This window comes from Podarcis erhardii (genome assembly GCF_964252035.2).
Source record: "Podarcis erhardii genome assembly, chromosome: 2".
Lineage (NCBI taxonomy): Eukaryota > Metazoa > Chordata > Lepidosauria > Squamata > Lacertidae > Podarcis > Podarcis erhardii.
This window is the reverse complement of record NC_138498.1, coordinates 51,692,844-51,717,439: the sequence shown is the minus strand read 5'-3', so window position 1 is coordinate 51,717,439 and position 24,596 is coordinate 51,692,844. Positions and strand designations below refer to the sequence as shown.

Genomic DNA, 24,596 nt, shown 5'->3' with positions numbered 1-24,596 from the left:
ACTGAAGGTGGGCACTTCTCGAATGCTCCATGGCCTCCTGCCTGGTGCATATCCTGCTCTGCTGGAAGATGCTTGTGAGGGTCCTCACTCTGGCTTTGCAAGTCCTGGTACTATAGGAGGTGGTTTGGTGGGCTCCTGTCCACCAGCCTCAAGCTCAATGATCTCCTGATCTTCAGCCTTTGGAAGAAGAAAATGTGGGAAAATGTGACCAGAAAAACCAGATTCCTGTGCTGTTATTAGGTGCATTTATTAAATGCTTTCTACACACATACACAAAATGCCTCAAAGTGACTTACAAAACCACAAAACACATAAAAGCTGGCATACATTTTTATTTTTTTAATACAGTAAAGCAAGCTAGGTAGTAGTCAACTAAGTTTTACTCATAGTTGACCTATTGACATTTATGGGCCTAAAGTAGTTGCAATTAATTTCAGTGGGTTTACTCTGAGTAAAACGTAGCTGAAGACCACCCACTACAACTAAAATATAACTAAAGGCCATACAAAGGACAACTCCTCCTTCAACCTGAACCACCTCAGTAGTTGCCACCAGCCATTACATGCAGTTAACAGATATACCAGAAAGAAGAGGGATGTGTGATCAAGAAAATTGGTGGCTTTGCAAGGGTAATGAGGGCCTGAGGGACAACTTGAGACACCGGGTTCAAATGAGGGACATCTCTGACAACCAGGGACACTTGGGGAAGTCTGCTGTCTGTTTCATGTTTGCCCACATTAAAATTTACCAGCGTTCTCTTTCCTTCTCTGGGGCTAAACAGTCCGTAGCCATCCTGATTTCATTGGAGGCCTCTGCCTTTGGCTGTCTCGCCACATCCCTCCTTTGCTGCTATTGGATATGTGACAATGCCTGCGCTGGCATCCAGCACTTTGGCTGCACCCGTGGCCTCCTCAACAGCATCCCTCCCCCATTGTTTGTTTTCCTTTGTCACACAGTGGGAGCTGACACAATGTGCTGGTGACAGCTATGGTGTCTGACAGCGGAAGGCAGGTGGAAGCAGTAACTGCTTGTGATCTAATTAGGGGATGCCGAGGGCCAGATATGAAGCAGCAGCACAGAAGCGCCAGCTTCTCTCCCTGCCTCCCCCCCCCCCCAGATCCGCAGATGGCCCTAATGGGTGAGGTGTGAGGAGAAACTTAGCTTGGCCTTGTTGAAGGTTTGTGTTCACTAATGCATTTTCTTCAAAGCTGTTTGTAATTTCACCCAGCGCTGAAACTCAAAAGATGTAAGTGCCCAAACGAACCTTTTCCAGGGCTATTAGGTCTCCCCTTTTAAGAAGCTTTTATCACTACTTGGCCTGTCTGGGTTCACACTAACACAGTCAGATGAACTGCTTCCAGTTTTCTCTCACAAAAATCTATTTGCCACCACGGTTCTGAGGTCCCTTAAAGCCGTGCTCCCAGTTCTCCTGTTCTGTCCTGTGTCCTCACTTCCTTTGCCACTGTCAATATGTTTGAAGTTGAATCCAGATACCATGCTTTAACAAGGAAAGCAACGTCACGAAAAGAGCAAGGGAAAGGCCCCATCAAAGTATTGATCCACATGGCTAGTTACCTTCAGGCATGTTAGGGATCCCTGAGTCATGATCTAGAGTTACCTCCTGGAAGGGGTGCGGGTGATATTCCTACTCCCCAGACTGAAGGCAGACTATTTATTTGGTTGGTTGGCATCTGTCTGTCTCAGGAAACAACGGAAGAGAGTGTCTTCCATTGTTTGTTTATTGCTTTTATATATCACCTTGTCCTCCAAGGAGCTCAAGATGGTGCACATGCTTCTCCAACTCTCTCTCCTATTTTATCCTCACAACAACCCTGTGAGGTAGGTTAGGTTGCGAGACAGTGACTGGCCCAAGGTTACATAGCAAGCTTCATGGATGCAAACCCTGGTCTCCCAGGTCCTAGTCCAATGCTCTGACCATTACATCACACTGGTTTTCTTACAACAGCTGCTAAGAAAGTTGGAAGGAGTTTGAGGGATGCATCACTTCTTGTAACCAGTGCGTTTACTATGTTCATTTCTTCTTGTCAACTCTGGGACAGGTTTTTATTTTATTTATTTATTTATTTTTTAAAATGCAAGACCTGTTTAATGGAGAAAGTGAGATGATTGTACAAGCAGCCATCTCTCTTTCAATCTGCCTTTGACTCTTTGCAGATGAGAAAATGTCTTTTCCATTGTTCCTGCTCAGTTTAGCAACAAATATATTTTACCATGCCAATAAAGTAACAATGGTGGGCTAGACCTGGCGTTAGATTGTTGTACAATGGGACTGTGGGTTCCCCTTCCAAGTCTTCCTCCTGAATGAGCACAACTTATGGGGTAGCTCAGTAGCTCAGTGGTACATTTGTCTTGCTTGCAGAAGGTCCCAGGTTCAACCCCTGGCAGGTAGGGCTGGGAATGGCCTCCATCTGAAATTTTGGAGAACTATTACCTGTCAGTGTAGACAATAATGAGGTAGATGGACCAATGGCCTTACTCAGTAAAAGGAAGCTTCTTATATTCCATGTAAATGTTGGAAATGTGTGTGTGTGTCTGTTTTATTTGGATGGTTGGAGAGATTTCTGAGCAGCTGAGACTAGAGGAGTGCCAGAAAGAAATCCCTGCAGCTGTTCCCCTGCTGGAGCCCTGAGTCAGTCAGCACCATGAGTCTGGCTGTACTGGCTTGATGGCAGCTTTTTCTCTGCTGGCTGTGAATTAGCCCTTTCCTGCATGCGCACAGAACCCTCCAAGGCTAGATTCTCAGCTGGTTAAGCCAGCTATGTGCCGGCTGCTGATGCCCTTTCCAGCCTCTCTCTTCTTGGCAGCAGGCTGCTGTGTGAGTAACATTCACCTTTGTCTGGTGTTTGCACATCCCCACACATGAGTGCAGACATATTGGCTGGAGGCTGCCTGCTCTGGGGACCATCTGCTGCTTCGTAGATTGAGACTGACATGTGGGAGTCTTCTGCTGTCAGTGAAGACAATCTTATTGATGGATAAAAGGGAGAAGGGTTTGCATTATCTCTGTTCAGCAGTGCATTTGATACCCAATGCAAATAAGGCATTGGTATCCGGCCCAAGAGCATCCAAGAGTCACTACACATATCTTTGTACAGATTTCTTCCTACACTTGTTTCTGCCCCCAGATGCACACACACATGTGCAAATCTCAACAATAGCTTTGATTGTCTGTGAACAGTGGTCTGCTCTGCATTGGCTAGTCCAGGGCTGTAGAGTCCTCTATAGAGAGATGTTTTAGAAGTATGCCCTTCCCTTTAAACAGGAAGCTCTCACACAGGAAATGAGGATTGGACCAGAAGAGAACAAGAGACCCATTCAGATATTCAGAATTTGAAAGTTAATGGATTGGGGATGGAGGATGGCAAGCTCTGCCCCATGACCTGTATGTGCTCTGTTAGCTGCCTGTGGAAGGCTCCTACATATACTGCTCTGGTGTTGCAAGACAAGATACATAATCAGAGAGTCTTGTTCAATAATGTTATATTTGTGTTTGAAGTAAGGAAATGTGAAAAGCAGTTGCAAGCAACCATCTAGATGGCAAGCGTGTATTTTGCCGCACATGCATGTGCCAGAAAGCTGCTGTTTGGGTATCTTGTAGATGTGCAGCACTTCTTTATGATCCACGTATGTGTTTCACACTCCCTCCCCCCCTTTAAGGGAACGCTTTCTGTAAGGAAAATGTAACATGAAATAGCCTTGAGCGCATCCTTCTTGCCATCTGTGTAGCAGAATAGAACAACAGAGGCAATCAGAGGCAATTCCTCAGCTGGATTGCTGATTTGCCAAATCTTAAGTGTGTGTGTGTGTGTGTGTGTGTGTGTGTGTATTTGTGTGACACTTTAAAACTTTTGCAATAAATAATAGTGACTTGAGTAGCATAGGATAACCAGATCTTCATTCCATTCAGTTATTGTTCCTTGGTTCTCTCGGTGTGCCCCACGTTCTATTTTGTTTGCCTTCTGGTTTAACTTACAGAATGTCTAAAATTAATTTTGGAATCGGCACATGCACCACTTGCTGCAGTTTCCAGTTTCTGTCTCTTCTTCCAGTTTCTTATAGGTTACTTATATGCACCAACACGTAGGGACCTTGAGTAAATCAGTGCAGAAAATATCCTTGATGTGATTGCAGCAGACTCAGTTGTTGGAACTGTGATTTAATCAGGGTGCATATGAAGTTGTGTGGAAGGCAGGAGTAACCAATGTGGAGCCCCTGCCAATGTGGCTGATAGCCAGGGATTGTGGTCCACAACATCTGTCAGGCACCATATTGGCCACCCTTGCTGTAAAGAAATAAAAGAAAAGAAAAGATGGGAACTGGGAACTGACAAGACAATCCTATATTCCAAAATAAGTCCCATTGAATTCAATGAGGCTTGCTTCCACTTAAGTGGGTCAGAATGAAGCCTGAAGTAAACTACCCATATATAGCTGGATGATCTCTGCAAAAATAAAAATAAAAATGGAAGAATGACAGGATCAGGTAACCTGGACACTACCAAATCCAGGGAGAATTTTGTCCTAGTTTGTTTTCTTAGTTTTTCACCAGCCAACTACAGACTAACTAGCTCAGCTACAGACTAACTGAACTAGGAAAATCTTGCTTGCTTCCAACACACACATGCTTCTGATATTCTCTCTCTGTGGCCCCAGACTTATCTTGAACCTTTATCCTCTGGATCACCTTATGCTTCTTGTTCTGACACCCCCAGTTGCCTTGGATAACTGAACTGCATTCAGACAGCACTATATTCCATTTTCCAGATATTTCCTTCCCAGATAATTTCCATGATTTATGTGATCCATGCTGTAAAAACAAGTTCTAGAAGTTTAGTGGAATCTAGCAGAAGTTTGGTGTTTATTTCCATGTTACTTACTTCCAGAAAAAATCATTTGCAACCCTGTTACCCTGGAAAATTGGAGGAGTTTTGCACTGTAATTTCATGTGACAAAATTGGGGGCAGTATTCCAGTATAAAGTTATTTCCATCCATTTAAAACATAGTACGGCAAGACAGTATATTGAGCAAAAAGCCACTGTTCCATAAGGCAACGGGTCATGTGACAGAAAGGATTGTTATAATCTTGGATACAACACTAGTATTATAATGAGGAAAACAAGCACAATTATCTCCACTTCTGAATGCAGCCTTTGTCTTTTAAAAAATGCAGGCCAAAGAAGAAACACATTCACTAGACTAGCTATGAGGCTTTTTCACATCCATAATGATCATGTTCTTGAGGACAAATTTTATCCTTTCAACCAGATGGAAACAGCCTTAGATATACACTTACTACTCTTGAGAGTCCTATGGACTGCAAGAAGATCAAACCTATCCATTCTGAAGGAAATCAGCCCTGAATGCTCACTGGAAGGACAGATCCTGAAGTTAAGGCTCCAATACTTTGGCCACCTCATGAGAAGAGAAGCCTCCCTGGAAAAGACCCTGATGTTGGGAAAGATGGAGGGCACAAGGAGAAAGGGATGGCAGAGGACAAGATGGCTGGACAGTGTTTGACCAAATTGCGGGAGGCAGTGAAAGACAGGAGTGCCTGGCATGCTCTGGTCCGTGGGGTCACAAAGAGTCAGACACGACTAAACCACTAAACAACAACGACAACACATGCGTAGCTTCTTCTTTCACATGTAGCACTTGGCAAAGACACACAAAGATGAGTGCATGCATTTTGGATTCTCCTGATAAGCTGCAAGAAATTGCACATCATTGAAACTGGAGTGAGGTGAATTTTCATCAGTCACCATGGAGATATCTGGGAAGGAAGGGGATCTTCACAATCAAGCTCCCACCTGTTCAGAAAGAGGCTCTGTAATCAGCACTCATTAGCAATCTCCAGCTCTATAGTATTTCTAATGTGCTTATCAGCAGGACATTAAGGTGCTAGACATCTGATCCAAGTTCATCGTCCAAACTCCGTCACAGCTATGCACTCTCTAATTAAGATCTGGATTTATAGACAATCTCACCTGTGCACAGAGCCTTTCTGTTCCATTGACTAGAATGACTCGAGTTCTGACTAAGGCAGAACTTAGCCAACCTCACACAAGGATGAAGTTACAAGAAAGTGACTGCAGTTTTGTCTCTTGGTATTGACCCCCTAGCGATGCCTTACAATCTGGGACTTGCACATGGCTGGCCATATGGCTAACAAGATCAAACACTTTACAAAGGCAGACTGGAAACAGGGAGCTGAAGTTGTGGGGCTGCAATATGCTCTAAATTAGTTTTACTTCCTTCTCTCTCCCATTTTAACTATCTCTGTGCATAATCCTCTTTAGAGCCATTGTCTTTTTAGAGATGGTTTGCTTTCAGGCTCCAATTGGACATAGTTATCTAGAAAAATTGCATCTCTCCTAGTGGATTTTTATGAACTGTCTGTGGGCTCTACTATATCACACTCTTTATCTTGTCACCTTTAAGTCCCTATTATAGGATCAAAGTAACTCATCATGCTAACAGCTGCTGTAATTTCTTAATCTATGTCAAGCAACCATAAGAACACCAGATTCAATGCACTATTTAAATCAGCCAACAGTTATCTAAATATTTAGACACAATAGACTAGAAAGTGCTCGTACAACACAGTAAAATAGAGACAAGATTCGTTATAGTTTTATAATAGGATTTCAAATCCTTAAACCATATGACCATTCCAGATATTATACTGCCAAACAGAATGAAATGTTGCTGGCCAAGTTTTACATGCAGGGGCTTAACAAATGTTCGTTGTCAGCAAAAGAAAATGGAACAGCTAACAGGTAAAGTAGGGGGAACAGGAAGGAGGCCTTTCAATGAATGGAGAGACGTCTGCACACCAGACATAGCTAGATTGCAGCAGGCAGAGCAATCCTAAATATGGGAAGCCAACATTAGTTACCAGACACCCCCCCCATGTCCCTATTTTCCAGGGACTGTCCTGGACTTTCAGGAGCCATCTCAATTTCTGATTTGATCCCAGAATGTCCCACTTTTCCTTAGGATGTCTGTTTTTGTCAGTGAAATGTTGGAGGGAATGGAATAGGATGTCCTTATTTTTATTGGAGATATGTATGAGTTACACCCGCAGAATTAAGCTGGCATAAAGAGCCCCTCGGGAGATAAATTGCAGATGAGCTGGCCCCAGCCAGGTGCAAGGAAAAGAAACAGCAAAACACAGAGAGCCAGCTCCACGCTGGTATTACTATGGGAGCTATGGCCACCAGCACAGGGGAGACTTCCTAAAGGTCGTTATGGGGTGCATATGAACCAAGAGACCACTCAGGAATAGCTTGTGGGAAGTAGCTCCAAATCACTCCTGCAAGGGGTAGTACGCACACAGGGTCCCTGCCAGGCCTCACCACAGCAGCCAATTCACAAGCACATGCCACACACCGCAGGCTTACCCACAACACACTCTGCCAATCACACAGTCACATGCAGCAACACAACTGGATAAACAAACAAACGTGGAACATGCCACACATTGCACAACTCGCAAGCATCCCAACCCATTTCCCAAGACTTTTGATGGCACAAGATCTGCTGGGACTGCCTGAGTTTGCTACACCCTGGATGAGCGAGTTATGCTGTCTTATCTCCAGCTGAATTAGGGTTAGGGACTTATGCTGGCATGGCCTGGCTGAACAGCCAGCTAAACTGGAGATTAGCCAGATCCTAACTCGCTGATTCCGGCAGATCCAGGGTTAGGATTGTGCCCTAGGTGATCAATTATATAAATGCTATAGTATGTGCCTCTTTTATTGTTTTGAGGCTCAGGCAAAACAGAGAAGACTGACCTATTTAATTCCTCTGCTGCTGGAAGGGTGGCAGCTAATTACAGCTTGTAGGCACGTGCATCCACCTACACTTGGATTCCTGGGGAGATTCCAGTGGCGTGAAGAGGGAAAGCCCTTCACAGATACCTCGGCAGTGTGGTTCTCCAGCCATGCTCACACTTGGGAGCCAGTTGCTGTAGTTCTGCATATACTAGGGGAAAGGCTGTGGGTGTTGACTGGTAGAGCTATAGCTCAGTGGTTGAGCACAGGCTTTGCTAATTTCAATCCCTGGCATCTCCAGATGGGACTAGGATTGTCTCCCGATTGAAATACCAGGGAGCCACTGCCAGTTATCATAACAGACCATCCTGGAGTAGATAGACTAATGGTCTGATTACTACGCCCCTCCTTTAACTTTCTTCCTTAAATAACTAGCCATGTAGTTCAAGCAGGTCTTCCAGAGCAGACAATCAAACAGAGACCAACTAACCCAGGAGGTTTGGCTGGTTATGAGAAAATAACTGATCTCTCCCCCCCCCCCATTAATTTCTTGGAAGTCCTACCTGGAAATATGGCAGCCCCACTTAATGAGGGTGGCTGGCAGCTGCCAGAGCTGTCCTATGTACGACTCAAGAGTTGTACCCAAGGGCAAAAACTCTACCTGCCTGGAGGAGCTATGCCTCTGTAAAACCTACAGTGCAATTTATTCCCTGGCCTTGGCAACTGCCACACAGTGTGGATTTTTCTGAGAGGATGATTTACAGGCCAATTACTGCAGGAAATGTGCAGAGATTAACGTGATTAATCATTCGTTTGTTCCCATCATCGCATGAAAGGAGTGGGAGGAGCAGTTGCAAAGGTGGGTAGTCTGCATGGGGAGCGAAGTGCTTGCCCAGTGAGCCAGTTTTTGAGCAGAGGCTGTCAAATCAAATGCTGCCTTGCGATTATGCTGCCAGCCTCTTGCTGGTATACAAGCGCCATGCACACTGACTAGGATGCACCGCCATGCTCCGCTGCATACATTCATCCAGCCATACATGCTGCAGATGCTGCCGCCAAGATCCCCACATCTTCCGCACGCCACTATAGTCCCATCCATCGAAACATGCCAGCTCCTTTCACCCTCCAGCCACATGGTAAAGCTGCCACGCATCACCTACACCCAATGCGCTAAATGCTTGCCGGTACACGAAGACTGCTTTGCATTCCTATCGCATCCTTCACCTGTGCCTCCTCAAAGCACTTCGCAAAAATTAATTACAGGTAGTTAATTAGATCAAGCTGTTCTGTACCCCTGTGAGAGCAGATAACTCAAAGATGCCAACACGTCACCCAGGGACGGAATTATAAAGCGGGTGCTTGCACTGGGAGGCTTGCAGTGATGTGTTCTTAATGGTGATCTATAGCTTCCAGTTTGCATTAGTCCAGAGCACAGGACACGGCTGTTACGTGTGGCAGTGGTCAAGTAGAAAGTGGGCAATGGTCAGTGGTCAAGTAGAAAGTGGGCAAAGTCAAAAGGACCAATGGGGATGTGGTCATAATATCAGGTATTGGTTTCTTCCTCTTCCTTGGACCCCACCCTCCATCTGCTGCAGCTACATGTTGTCTTCAGCAGGGCTTAACATACTTTAACTTACACCCACACGTCTGCATTGCATCCAGCTCAGGACATGCAGTCATAAGCTAGATTCTAGCTAAATGATGCAACTCGACCCCTCCCATCCATCCAGTATACTAGTTATTATGGTCACTTCCACACTCTTACATCACTCTAACAGCCTTAGTTTTCATCAAAGAATCCTGGGTGCTGTTGTTGTTTAAGAGTGTTGGGAGTTATAGCTTTGTGGGTGTCTTTTAACAATTTTCAACACCCTTTCCAAACTACAGGTCCCAGGAACCTTTGGGGGGAAGCCATAAGTGTTAAAGTGGTGTGAGAATGCTTTTAATGTATGGTGTGGATGTGATCTATAGTCTGTTTTTGGCTGGATCCCTTAAACTACCTTGTGCGCACTCTTTTGATTACACTTTTGCACCAGTTAATACATTGAGAAAGGTAGTCAGGGTTTGCTTTTGTCATAACCACAAGTAAGTCTATAGATCCCTCCTCATGAGAACCATTTCTGTCTGCTGCTGCAGTGGTTTGTAGATACTTTATATTGAGCATTTAGGAGATTCTCATGCACGACATTTATACTAGATTTAGCAACTTAAATCAGCTGTCATGCCTCTAGGTCAGTAAATAGACAGGATTATGTTAGACACTTCCTTCATTTCAGAACTCAAATCTACTGCCTCTGGCAATCTGGGTACCATTCCACATGCCGTACTCTGTGATTCTAAACTTAATGGCTCACAGCTCCATGCATTATGGTTGCTGCATGAAATGCTGGAATTACACCACTGTCTTCTGCAAGAAACATGTCTAAGTGGAGATGCCACAAACACATCTTTAAACACCCATGTATATGCATCTTAGGGACGCGGGTGGCGCTGTGGGTAAAACCTCAGTGCCTAGGACTTGCCGATCACATGGTTGGCGGTTCGAATCCCCGCGGTGGGGTGCACTCCCATCCCTCGATCCCAGCGCCTGCCAACCTAGCAGTTCAAAAGCCCCCCCGGGTGCAAGTAGATAAATAGGGACCGCTTACCAGCAGGAAGGTAAACGGCGTTCCGTGTGCTGCGCTGGCTCGCCAGATGCAGCTTGTCACGCTGGCCACGTGACCCAGAAGTGTCTGCGGACAGCGCTGGCTCCCGGCCTATAGAGTGAGATGAGCGCACAACCCTAGAGTCCGGCAAGACTGGCCCGAACGGGCAGGGGTACCTTTACCTTTATATGCATCTTGGAAACCTGGCCGGTGTCAGGGTTTGTAAATGCAGGTGCATGAGTGTTTGAAAATGTGTGTGCGTGTGTGTGTGTGTGTGTGAGAGAGAGAGAGAGAGAGAGAGAGAGAGAGAAAGAGAGAGAGAGAGAGGTGGGGAGAGACAAAGACAGAAAAAGGGAGATTCTGTCCTGGTTTTCTACCTCTTTTTTCCAAAGAGGTAGCTGTATTCAGTCTGTTGTATCAAAATATAGGAGCATAAAAACTCAATTGAGTTAGACTATTGGTCCATCCAGCTCAGTATTGTCTACACACTGACTGGCAGTAGCTCTCCAGGATTTCAGACATGGGGTCTCTCCCAACTCTACCTGGAAATGCAAGTGATTGAATTTTGGACCATCTGCATAATAATAATACAAAGCAGATGTTCTAACTCTGATCTATGGCCCACACAGAGTATAACACCACCATAATTCTTGACACAGAGTGCCTACAGAACGCTCTCCTTTTTGAAATGCAACATCCCGTTTTACCAAAGAAATATTGTTCATGAATGCAACAGTAAATTACCACACGGACACCCACAGCTGCAGGTTAATGAGCACAGCAAGATAAAGCACCCTCAGGCTATTTTACCACAAGTGCTAAACCCCTCTAAGTCCAATATTTGTGATATCTGTTCTGCCTTTTTGCATTATAAAGTGTCTATAATCAAGACACTTGCCATTTACCTGGGGTGGGAGGTTGGGAGGTGACAGTGTAGAGCCATTAGTTCTGACTCAGTACTTTTCTGCATGTATAATAATCCTTTTCATCGCCCCAACAGTCTCTTTCTCCCAATGGCCTCTGTGTTTAATTGACACAGATTGCTCCTCCACCAATCACAGCTGCCTCTGGCAGAACACAGCAGGTATTAGCCAAGAAGGAGTCAAGGAGATAAGAGCTCAGAGAATGCAGCAGGGCTTGCTGGGAAGATCCCTGCTCAAGTACATAGGAATAACACCATGATGATAAGCAAAATGGAAATGTCATCTTTGATGGCCAAGTGACGGCTAGAGACCTTCAGCTTTAGCTTGTCTCCTCCAAAAGCAAAGGCTCACAATCAAATTCTGCTACTTTTGTAGGGTCAGAGATGACGGGGGGGGGGGGGAGTGTGTGCCACCTGTAAAACTCATAATTGCTGCATATGTTGCACATGGCTTTTTCACTTGGCACTGGAAAATTCAGACCAAATCCAGGGTTCTGAGGCTCCAATGGAGAATGTGCCATCATTCATTGTCGTTGGGACCCAGCAACATTTCCAGCACAGTCAATACAGTACAAAGTTTAATATAAGGGTATGGCAAAATAAAAGATGCTATTGTCCCCTTGAGGTTTCCCTCCAGTTATTGAACACGTTTAGCTTTTGCACATGAAGAGAGAAAACCCACAAAAGCTAGAAAAGCATGTTACATTACATACACACAAGCTTCCTTGCGGCAGGTTATCCCTGGGCATCGCTTATGTAGATCAATGCCATCATGTTGGTGAGAGTACCCTCTATCCAATCTCTTCCCATTTTTGGTGGCTACTGATAGGTCCCTGGAAATTCACAATACACGGGCAACAATCCATGCAACAAGAAGCTGTTTGGGTGGCATCCCTACAGCACCTTGGATATGTGTTTTGGCCTTAAACAAAGCTGGCCCTCCCATTAGGCAGAGTGAGACATATGCCTCAGGAGGCAAATTTTGGACATCATGGAAGGTCAGCAGTTTCTCTGTTATTTAATTTACTCCTTCATTTTTATTATCAGGCAGTAGTAGAGGTGCTTGTGGGGTCTTCTGCAGAAGATACCTAAATACATTGGCTGGTCTTGGGGTCTGTGTACCCTGGTTTACAGGAGGATGCCTTTTACTGCTCTGCCTGAGACACTAAAACATCTTGGAGTTGTAACATCACTGTGAGTAAACTGGAGGGACCATAGCTGAGTTGTCTTATGGAGCTCCTCTGTCTGCTGTTTTTCCCTCTGCCTACTCATCACTGAGAACATTGAGTGAAACAAGGGTTTGGAAATGCATCAAGCTCCACTGGCTACTCTGCCCCAGCTACAACTCTCTGGAATTACACCAGAGAGATCAGTACTCCGTGTATTCCTTTGCACTGGTGCAGAAAGAGCACCAATGCATTAATGATGATGAGATGAGGTGAACTTGGCTTTAATTTCTTGCTAAGTAAGCACGTCTGCTTCAGGCAGGAGTGAACCACTGAAAGATTAAGGCATTCCACTGGGCTTTTCCCTCCCCCCTGCCCTGTTCCTCTCGTTGCTGCAAGGTTCCTAATGCTACTTACATTATTACTGGATTATTTTGGCGTAATGAGCTTGGCCCTGATCGACTGTCCCTCTGCAAAGGAGCAAGGCAGTGCCTGTAATGCTCTCATACAGGGGCAAGGAGGAGTGGCAAACTCCTGGGAAACAATTGCAGAAAGAGGAAAACAACGCCAGTCACATAAATGAGGGGGAATTCCAACAAGAGCCTTGGGTTAATCAATCCTGAACTTGGAAATAGCTTCTTTAATGCTGAGCAGAGATAAGAGAAAGCAGGAAAGCACAGATCCTGTGGTTAGATCTCACCAAGTTTCTTCTGCAGAAACAGGACTTTCTGTTGGGAGATAAGAGTCACAGCTACAGCCCTGCCATTTAATTGAAGTCTGCAGCCCATGCGTCTTCCCCCCCTCCCTGCACCCCCAATACCTCTCCTTATCATGCTCAGTCCTCTTATATTTTCAGGCACTGAGCTCACCAGCCTGGTGACAGGTTGCTATGGACACCGAGAAGTTTCCCTAGAGACCAGAAGCCCATAATAATTGAAGGCAAAAACATCCAGCGCAGATTTTTTGATTTTTTTTTTGTATGAATGTTTGTTTAAATATTGATTAATTCCTTGAGCCACCCCCCAAACCCCCTCATCTTTGCTTGTAAAAGGATGTCTGGTGCTCTCTGGTTCTGTCTGAATGTCTGGATGATTCTTTGTTCTCAGTGTGGAAAGTGGGCATTGGACAGGTAGTTGACTACTGTACTTCCTGGCCACACTGAAATCCTGTACAAAATATGGTTGTGATGTCCCATTTTGGTATTTTATTTATGTATTTATTTAGGAATTTATGTGCCACCTTCCAGAGCAGAGTTTTCTCAAGGTGGTTTATGTCAAAAACATTTGTACAGTACATAGGAACACAGGAAGTCTCCATATATTGAGTCAGACCATTGGTTCATCTGTCTCAGTGTTATCTACACAAATGTGGTACCCTTCAGATGTTGTGGACTCTAGTCCTCATCAGCTTCAGCATACCCCCCAACGTTCTGCTGACGAAAATCAGGATGGCATCTTTTAGTGCTGCACTGCCATGCGAGCCAGCTGACTCAAGCGAGCACAGCACAGAAAGACATGTGCAAGCATCAGTGCCGGCTGAAAGCACCAGCTCATCCTCCTCCCTGAGCTTGTCAGCAGTGGCAATGGTGGAGCGGGAAAACTGGACATTCCAGGGTCCCATCAGAAGCTAGGATGTCTTCTGTAATTCCAAGATGTCCTGGGAAAATCGGGATGCTTGAGGGCTATGTGTCAGCCAGCATAGCTGGTTGACATGGGTGGTGGGAAGTATTGTCCAACAACATTTGGAGGCCAATGAGTTGGCTAGTCCTGGTCTACACTGACCAACAGAGTCTCCCCGGAGTATTAGGCAGAGACCATTTCCAGCCCTACCTAGAGATGTCAGGAATTGTACCTGGGACCCTCTGCATACAAACCATGTGCTCTTTCACTGAGCTGCAGCTCTTTCACACCTTCTATCCCTATATTTATCCATCAGGCAAAATGATCCAAGGAACTTAAGAGTCTGAATTCCAAGAGAGGGGCCACTAAAAGGCTAGCAAGTAGTGGGTGTGAAAAGCGCAGCTTTGCATACTTTGACTTTGTTTCAGCTGAGAAAGAAGGAGAAAAGACCTTCATGGAGGAAAGTGGGCTGTTAAGGAGGCATCTGAAGGGAGAGTGGTGGAGGGGGAGGTGACACAATGGGAATGTTCTGGGAGAGAGTTCTAGGGGAAAGGAAGAGGGAGCAAGAGAGAATGGACAGCAGAGTTGTGGAAGGAAGCAGGAGATGGTGGTTGGAGGAATAAAGATTAGAGCCAGGAACATGTCAGGAAACGAGGACAGAAATAAATGGCTGCAGAGGCCTTTGTAGTTCAGGACCAGAAATTAGTGGCTGATGCAGAAAGGGATGCAAAGCCACTCAATTGATTTGTGGGTATGTCTGAGCTCATACTCTGAATGCTGTCTGTGCTCGCAGTCTGTTTTAGGGGATCCATGGGAAAAAGATGCTTCTATTGCAGGCATGTTGAATGAGCAATCACATCACAGTATTTTGTCAACGTTTACAGCGTTTTCCTATAGAAAGCACTTCCACTGCAATTGCTGGCACTGTGTAGACTAGACTGTTGTGGGCACCTATGGGTTAATTCCCAATGACATTTCTGCACTCCCTACCCTACCCTCCTCAGTGCTGTTTGATGAATTGTTGTTATATCTTTTCCCCTTAGTAGTCGCTTGCAGGCTACGCACTCTCTCTCTGTAGCACAGGAGTGCACATCTCACAGAGAGGTTGTGTGTGCATGTAAATTTTGCAATTGTTTTATACTTGTAAAGTGCTTAGAAGTCACCTGGGAAATTAAGTAGGGTATAAATAAATAAATAAATAAATAAATAAATAAATAAAGTCAAAAGGTGTCAAATAATTTTTTAAAAAAGCTTACCTGTTTACAAGAAGGGAATCATTCCTGAGCAGCAAAGTTAACCTCCACTACCATTACATGGCAAAAGATATATATACTACTGGTACTGTATACTCCCTAATAAGAGCATGGTTTGGGGTTGTGGGGGTTTGGTTATGTTGACAGACCCTCTGTGGTCTGCAGAATACATAGTTTTGCTGAACAAGCATCAAAGAAAGAGAAACAGATGTAGAGAAAACTATTCCCTTTGCAAGGGCGCTCTGCAAGATTCAGAAGGGTTAGGAAGCCCTTATCTCTCAATCCATTCTCCAGGGGGTCTCGGCCGCCTACTTTGAAAGGGCTCAGAGACAGATACATCAGATGCTTCCCTGGAGAATTCTCAGGGTCTAGTAGTCAGACTAACCTTGACAAATCTGACCTTCACTTTTGATGTGAGAATTCCCCGGAGAACTCAGAATCTCTTTGGAAAGGCAGCCCTCTTCAAGAATGTCTAGATCCTATGGTCTTTCTTCCCCCACCTCCACCCTTAAGCAGTGTTGCCTTAAACTGTGCACCAATATCAAGCATTTTACACACACACACATCCATTCATGAAGAGGTAGATGCGGGGGGGGGGGGAGATGAAGAAAGAGCTCCACCCAAAACTGCTTTACTGAATGTTAAAATTCTGACTGACTAGAGGTGCAGAGCTGAGGCCCTTATTTTGCATAAGAATGGGAGAGGTTTTTGATCTGTTTGCTTTTTTATGCAAATCCACTTAATTTGCACTTCCCAAAACAATACGTGAAATGAAACACCAGCCTGCACTTGGCCCTATAGCTTGCACACTAAATTCTGCAAGGAAAGAAATCAGCTCATGTATTTGTCTAAGCTGGCTGTTCTTGACTATCGGTCCTCCTGCATGCTTGCTAACAAGCTCTGCCTTTTCTATTCCCCAGCAGTTCCTTTCCAGCAAAACCCGTACAACCCTGGGGGCCGTCCCACCATCATCCACTGTTATCGCTGCGGAGATACATGTAAAGGGGAGGTGGTGCGTGTCCAGAGCAATCACTTCCACATCAGATGCTTCACCTGCCAAGGTAGGTGCTTTGGGGGATGACGAAGCTGCCTTGCTCAAAATGGACACAAAGGTTAGAGTCAGGCATTCCTCCCCATTCAACAGGATCAAGCCCTTCACAAGCGAAGGCAGTGTTCAGTTTAGCATTTAAGAAGCACTCAACACTTGTCCGAAGCTTATGGATTCACTGCGTCCATTTACTGATTGTGACAATGAGGAAAGGCAAAGAATATACCCTTCAACATATCTCCGTTGAAAAATCTATAATAACAACAATAAATTAATTTTTGCCCATGGGAGAGGTGGTGGGCTCACCTTTCTTGGAGCTTTTTTAAGCAAAAGTTGAATGGCCATCTGTCATGGATGCTTAGCTGAGATTCCTGCACTGGACTAGATGACCCTCCAGGTCCCTTCCAACTCTTAAGATTCTATGATTCTATTATTTAGACCCCGCCCATCAGACTGGGTTGCGCCAGCCACTCTGGGCGACTTCCAACATATATAAAAACAAAATAAAACATTAAACATTATAAAAATTCCCAAACAGGGCTGCCTTGTGATGGCTCGGGGATTGCATAACTGCATACCCTCCAACATTTCTCCAATTAACATAGGGACATCCTAAGGAAAAGCAGGACATTCCAGGATCAAATCAGAAACCGAGATGGCTGCTGTAAATCCAGAACTATCCCTGGAAAATAGGGGCACTTGGAAGGTCTGAAAAGAATGCTGCAGCCTTCAAATCACATATTTTTGCATTAGGAACTTGCTTCTTCCCATTAAATATTAAAGAGGTGCCATATTTTGGTGCCTATTGAAAAGTTTCCTCTTCCAAAAGGCCTTTAAAGTTGAGCTCTTTCCCAGTCAGCATCTGTACTGAGATTGTTTTATTTATTTATTTATTTATTAAAATATATTTATTAGCTTTTACAAAAGAAAAAAGAACATAACAACCACAAAAATTAAAAAAAGAACAAAGTCAAATATACACATATAACAAATAAGAAGAACAAAATACAGAAAAAAGAAAATTCCATCCATCAAAAAGAAAAAAAAGAAAAATAAGAACTCCAACGTTTAAATTCATGCTTTAAAATCTTTCTTTCTTGACTTCCTCACGCCTCCCTTTTTTGTGTTCCTTTTACCCAATCAGATACAGCAAATCCTTACCCTCTTTCAAAACTCATTTCTAATTATTAGAATCATTCTATTATGTCTCCAATCTTTTCTCTTTATGTTTAAACACCTTTAACATATTGTTTACTTTTGACATAATATAACTTTAGTCTTTCACCCTTTTTCTATTACATTTTTACATACTTTTTAAACCTGTATCACTAATGCCATATTATTTTTATATCCAACATCGTTTTAGCATTCATAAACTTTGCAGTATTTTTGCAAATAGTCCTTAAACTTCTTCCAGTCCTCTTCCACCGCTTCTTCTCCCAGGTCTCGGATTCTGCCAGTCATTTCTGCCATCTCCATGTAGTCTATTACTTGCATCTGCCATTCTTCATTGTACTGAGATTGTTTTAAAGATGCTCTTAAGATGTATGCATTGCTTTATCACTCGTTTGCCACCCTGGGATCCTTGGGGAGGAAGGGCGAGCCATAAATTTAATTAATTAATTAATTAATTAAAATAAATTGTGGAAAACAGTAAGAGTGGGAATTAACAGGGTGCCTTATCTAGCTCTGACAATTCCCACTGTAAAATTTATAGATCCGGTTACTGCCCCTTCATAAGAGCAGCTGTTTCAATAACTGCATTAAGGAGCCCTTTCGCATCCGTTCTGGGCCATTAAGTTTTACAACATCTCAACGTTGCTCCTCCCCAGCCACCCTTCCATCTGCAGGGCAAGGATGAGCTGAAGTATTTCCCAACACTCACGTCTCAGCAGAACTCAGCATGGGCTCAGAACATGCTGAAGCGATGGGCTCTGAACACGCCTGTCCTGCTGCCCACTCCAAACCTCTGAACTTTTGTGTGCGGAGCTCATGTAGAAAATGGCTCCTAAGAAAACTTGTTCATGGGTCCAAGATAAGGTGAGAAAGCAGGAATTGCAGGGGCTGCGCAGTCCGTTATTCCATCATCAATACTAAAAGCAATGTGTGGTTCACCAGGTTTCAAGCAGCAAATCTAGGCAAGCCATCATATCTGGAGGTGCTCACAGCCTTCAGGATAAGAGGGAATCAAGCAGGTCTATATGCTCTCATATTCACCTGCCAGCAAGGCCAGTTTGAGATCTTTTGGCACCTGAGGCAAGCTGTGCCACTCACCTCTCCCTAAATCTGGACCTGTGCCTGGCAGGGTGGAAGGAAACCAGTGCCATCGCAGCTCCCAGGTTTCAGCTTTTGGCTGCATCTTCCATTTACCAGAAGCTGAGTTGGAAGCTGTCGCGAAGGCCAGATTGGGATCTCCTGCCCTCTACGGAGCATGTCGCTCTAGGCGAGTCACCTCAGGTGCAGCAGCCATACTAGGGCAGCAATCTACCTTAGGGACTGCAGGGCAAACTGCAGGGCACACCTTGCCAGCCACTTTCCACCAATCAGAATTTCTTCCCTTCACAGAGCTACAATTCCCAGAGTTCATTGCAAGGAGGGGTTGATTGTTCAGCCCCTCTGGGATTTGTAGCTCTGTGAGGGGAATGGGGTCTCCTAACAACTCTCAGCACCAGAATTCTTTGGGGAAAGCCTTGACTGTTTAAAGTGGTACCATAGTGCATTCAAATGTATGCTGTGGATGTGGTCCTTCACAACCACATTGAAAAGATGCAGTCCAAAGCCATGGGTCAAATCTTCCCCTTCTTTCCATAAGTCTAAGTGTGTGTGTGTGTGTGTGTTTTTGGTAAGTGAGCCATTTGTCCATTTTGTGACAAGTTTCTCTCAGTCACCTCACAGGGAGACTAGGAAGACAGGGAATGCCACTGCCTACATTTTCCATTCTCTCTTGTGGTTGTTGCAGCAGCCAGTAATGATACGATGCCCCAGCGTCACGCTGAGAAGCAGGATGGATGGCATAAATCTCCTGTTGCCTGAGCAGAGGTCAGACTTCCCTCTGCCAGGCTGCTCTGCCCAGGTACCCTCTTGCTGTCTGCTAATGCCCAATTAAAGAAGGCAAAGTCTGTTGCCGTCATGCTCCGAGGCTCACAGACAATTTCCCAAAGCAGCAGCCAAGCGCTTTCTCTCAGCAGGGCACAAATCTCCCCAAAACAGGCCTGCCTGCTTTCTCTTTCTCTTTTTATCCTGGACCTTGCCAGCAACCCAACAGTGACATCTTGTGGGGCTTGGCCCTTTAGTTCGTTTTGTTGGGTTTAAAGGGTAGGCACCCTGAAGAACGAACACATCCAAACTGCCCAAGGAAATGTTCTCAGGCTTCCTTTCCCAGCTCGGTGTCTTTGCTCTGACCAAGGAACGTTCCTTCTGTCTGTGCACCCCCAACTCTGTTGTAGCACCTCACGCAAGCTCTTCAAAACAAGGCAGTCAGATATTGGACTTGTGGGGCCCGCTTTGCTTTTTACTCAGAACCTCAGGATCTACTACTACTACTAATAATAATAATAATAATTTATTATTTATACCCCGCCCATCTGGCTGGGCCTCCCCAGCCACTCTGGGCGGCTTCCAAAAAATATTAAAATACTGTAATACATCAAACATTAAAAGCTTCCCTAAACAGGGCTTCCTTCAGATGTCTTCTAAAAGTCTGGTAGTTGTTGTTCTCTTTGACATCTGGTGGGAGGGCGTTCCACAGGGAGGGCGCCACTACCGAGAAGGCCCTCTGCCTGGTTCCCTGTAACTTGGCCTCTCGCAGTGAGGGAATCGCCAGAAGGCCCTCGGTGCTGGACCTCAGTGTCCCGCATGAAAGAAACACATTAAAGAACAGGAATTAAGGAACAAGCTGCGCCTGAGAGCATTCTGAGCCTTCCGAATATATTCTCAGTATCAGAACTGCATTGAGCTCAACGTCCTTTCACATAAAAGTCCTTGCTTCATTTCAGCTGCCTAATTTAGAAGGGAAAAGCCATCCTGTTGTTGCTGTTGTCTATTTGGGAGTCAGCAACCTGTTGACCTAAACAAAAAACCCTCCTTGTTGTTTTTAAAATAGCTGGATAGTTCAACTGGTTAAAGCGTGGGGCAGATAATGCTAGGATTGCAGGTTCAGTCCCCATATAGGACAACTGCATGTTCATGCATCACCAGGATTGAACTAGATGATCCTCGGGGTCCTTTCTAACTCTACAATTATGTGATTCTATACTGCAAATCAGAGAGAGAGAGAGAGAGAGAGAGAGAGAGAGAGAGAGAGAGAGAGAGAGAGATGTACTAGTATAGCTTGGTCTACCTTCTGCCCATCCCTGCTTTAGAAGAACAGGTCAGCTTTGGGAAAGATAACTGACAAGCTGACCCTTCTCTGTCTGTGTGTGCTTCCCTCTCTGCAGTGTGTGGCTGTGACCTAGCTCAGTCCGGCTTCTTCTTTAAAAACGGGGAATACATCTGCACCCATGACTACCAGAAGCTCTATGGCACACGATGTGATAGCTGCCAAGACTTCATCACAGGAGAGGTGATCTCAGCTTTGGGCCGGACCTACCACCCAAAGTGCTTTGTCTGCAGCATGTGCAGGTGAGTGGAATGTTTGGCTGTGATTGTGGGCAACCCATTCTTAAGTGAGAACCCCGAACGGGAAGCCTGAGGTGCTTGAATCCACATGGTGGGATGTGCAGATATGGCGTGGTAGAAACTTGCTCTATGCCGCACCTCCTTTTCTTACACCTTGGGGAGTGCCAGGGCAATGAAAGAGGATATTTCCTTAAAGCATGAGGCAGCACAGCCTGGTTGGAAGATGCCTGCGTTCTTCACAACGACAAAAAGCTGTACATGCATTGCGCTCATTTCTCTAAACTAATATGAAATAAAATATTTATACACACTCTTAGAACAGTGGGTACCTGCACATTCAAAAGTACATACCTGCATGATGTGTCATTAGGCAATAACTGGTTCTATGACTTATTATTGTGCCCCATTGCAGGATCAAGAGCATGTCAAGCAAAAAAGGGGTTAATTCTGGCAGTATGGATGTCAGATTGTATGACTAGACTAGCCAATCATTAGCCTGAGAGTGGATGGATGGTCCTGCAACTGGGGAGGGGGGATAAGTAATCTCCCAAGGGAATGGTGAAGCTACTGTGGGGGCTATGAACTCTTCTAGGTCTCAGATATACTCTGGAGGGACAGGTCTATTAATTTGTCATTCTTAGTGTTGGGAGTGCATTGGGAGAGCATTAAAATGAAAGATGGGTGAGGGTGAGTGACAGGAAAAGCTAGTCTTTAATTAGCCACACTAGCTGTGCGGCACACACACACACACACATGTCACTGCCACCACCATTGCTGTGGTCTGCTGGAAGGAATCACATAGCAATGTTGGCACCCACACAATATTTTCCCTTCAAGCATTGCCAGGAAAGGTGTACAAGCAGCTATGACGCTGCTGACAATGTATAGGTTGTCCCTGTATTGTGAGACAACAGATTGAACAAGCTGCGGTTTGGTGTAAGTGTACGTCAAGATGGACATTGGGCACAAGCTGATCAAGGTGGATCTGCTGCTCAGATATGGGCTGCACACACATCATACATTTAAAGCACATGGATTCCCACAAAGAATAATGGGAACTGTAGTTTACCCCCGCAAAGATCTACACTTCCCAGCACCCTTAACAAACTGCAGTTCCCAGAATCCTTTGGGGAAGCCATGTGCTTTAAACGTAACTCTTGAGGAGATCAAGGTCGTACATACAGTTCGCAAAGCCCTGTCTCACTTTGGCATGCTGTGGGTCACTTTCCAAAGGCAGCTTCAGCCTCTTCTGTTCAGCTGTCATAGCGGCACTGGTGATTTGAGACCCCTGGTGCCTGACAGTCTGTAACTTTACCTCTCTATATATACACTTTCTTTTGCTTAAAACTTGATGGGATAGGGATCACTGCTTCCACCTATGAGAAACAGATCAACCATTCTGATCCCAGACAACAAAACTGGCATTCTCTAGAAGTCCTATGCCACCCAATATATTTGTTCTCCAAGGTGATTAACTCTTCAGTTAAACTGAAATTAATCCAAGCATGTAATGTTCAGGGTATGTTAACACATACAGTTTTGTTTGTATAGACCAGGTGTGCAGGTCTTTCCCTTCTCAATGGCATATCCTTTGCTGCAAGCTATATTCCCCTCTTTCCCCCAATTACTTTTCCCAAATGCCTGTTTGATTGCCTGTGTCTTTATAGACAGGAGCACTTGCTCTGCATTCTTCAACACGTGCAAAATCCCATCTTTTCCTCTCAGGATACTGAAATCTAATGAACTGCTGCTGTGTTCTTGCAGTCACCAGCCAAATTAGAATCCTTGCTTCACCTATATACATGGGTAGAGGTGGAATTACTTACGATTGTGCTCCTTTTTTATCCTTTACTACCTTGAGTGTAAATAGAACAGGGCAGTTAAAGTGTACTAACCCTTTTGAATGATCCTCTGTAAAAAGATCTCTGAGAACAGCTTCCATTGTAATATTTCCACGGTTTCTCTTGGGGTGTTCAGAACCATTGAGTATCTTCATGACTTAAACAAACAGGAATGAGGATCTGGCGAAAGTGAACTGAGCTACTACCACTGGCATTCTCAAATCCACGATGAAGCAACTGTCATAGCTGCTGCTTCACAGGAGCTAAATTGACTATACAAACATGCACCCAGATTGTGTATCCGCAGGGAGTTAGCATGGTGTGAGTGTGTAGATAAAGGGGTGGAGGAAGGGGTGCATGGTGGAGGCAGGCCACCCCGGGTGTCACCATGAAGGAGGGGTGACAAAATGGTGGGCGGCACTCACCACGGGGCCTGCAGCATGGGAGAGACGCGGTGCCTTGGGCGCCCGCAGGCTCCACGCTGCCCAAACGGTCCACCCACTGCTGTAGGGCAGCTGAGTGGGAGGAGGCAGGCAGACTCTGGAGCCCCCACGGAGCATCCGGTCCAAGTTCGCCCCACCCCATGGGTGGCTCGCCCTGCCCCCAGGCGCAGGGCACACACGCTGCCCCAGGCAGATTGTACTACCAAAATACCTGGCTGTGAAAGTCTGCCCATTGGCAGTCATTGCTGTTATTATAGGGGTCATGGCACATCTCATCCCCCTTCCCTGCAACTTCCTTTTATTTGTAGGTGTTGTGGGAGGGGGGGAGGAGCCCAAGGGAGGGGAACCTTTCCTTTTGTCTCATAACATGAAGGACTCCTGGTAACTCCTTGCATGACACATTGGCCACCCTAGAAGCAGAGGGAATGCTTCTTTTCACATGCCTTCTGCCTACATGTGTGAGGTCTCCCAAATTACAGTTGAAGTTGATGCCTGTGTGTTCCTGCTCATTGACTTTTCTACATTGAGTTTTCTGCACATACTTATCTGTTTTCTGCATATGCAAATAAGAGCATTGCTAGTTCTGCAATATTCATTTTTTTCTGTTAAAAAAAAAAAAGACCTTCATCGTTGTGAACCAAATATTGATATTTGAATTGAAATGTTCAGATGTGTTATAAGGATCATGAAATCTGTCGCTATAATATTTGATGTTGAGCCATTAGTTCTGCTCAGTTGCAGAAGCAATGAGAATGATATTAACTATACTACTTTCTAGAGTGACTCTGGAACTTTTTTAAAAAAAGAAGGGAAGTAGGGTATCAAGGAAGACAACAAAATGACAGAGATGTTGAAGGGGGAAATAGGAGATGCCTGGGATGACCCATGGGGAACACAACAAATTGGCCTGTCCCAGAATTTTAGTAATACTGCAACACAGGGGGAGATTGAGAATGGAGCAATGTCCCCTTTTTCTAATTAAAATTTTCAATGTTGTTGTTGTTTAGTCGTTTAGTCGTATCCGACTCTTCGTGACCCCATGGACCAGAGCATGCCAGGTACTCCTGTCTTCCACTGCCTCCCGCAGTTTGGTCAAGCTCATGCTGGTAGCTTCGAGAACACTGTCCAACCATCTCGTCCTCTGTCGTCCCCTTCTCCTTGTGCCCTCCATCTTTCCCAACATCAGGGTCTTTTCCAGGGAGTCTTCTCTTCTCATTAGGTGGCCAAATTTTCAATACCATGTTCAAAA

General features: G+C 45.0%; 1 protein-coding gene across 17 annotated transcripts in view; it reads left to right on the top strand.

The window, feature by feature from the left end:
* Positions 1–24,596, top strand: part of ABLIM3 (actin binding LIM protein family member 3) — a 148,646-nt gene that overhangs the window by 69,512 nt on the left and 54,538 nt on the right. For 16 of the 17 annotated variants that reach the window (XR_014153987.1, XR_014153988.1, XM_081852095.1 and 13 more), the window contains 2 exons: positions 16,319–16,459; positions 20,883–21,066. Coding sequence is in view for 15 of the 17 variants with exons in the window: in XM_081852095.1 (XP_081708221.1) it covers positions 16,319–16,459; positions 20,883–21,066 (325 nt within the window). In the remaining 2 variants the exon portion in view is untranslated. The remainder of the gene's footprint in view (positions 1–16,318; positions 16,460–20,882; positions 21,067–24,596) is intronic. The other variant, XM_081852102.1, reaches the window with a different exon arrangement.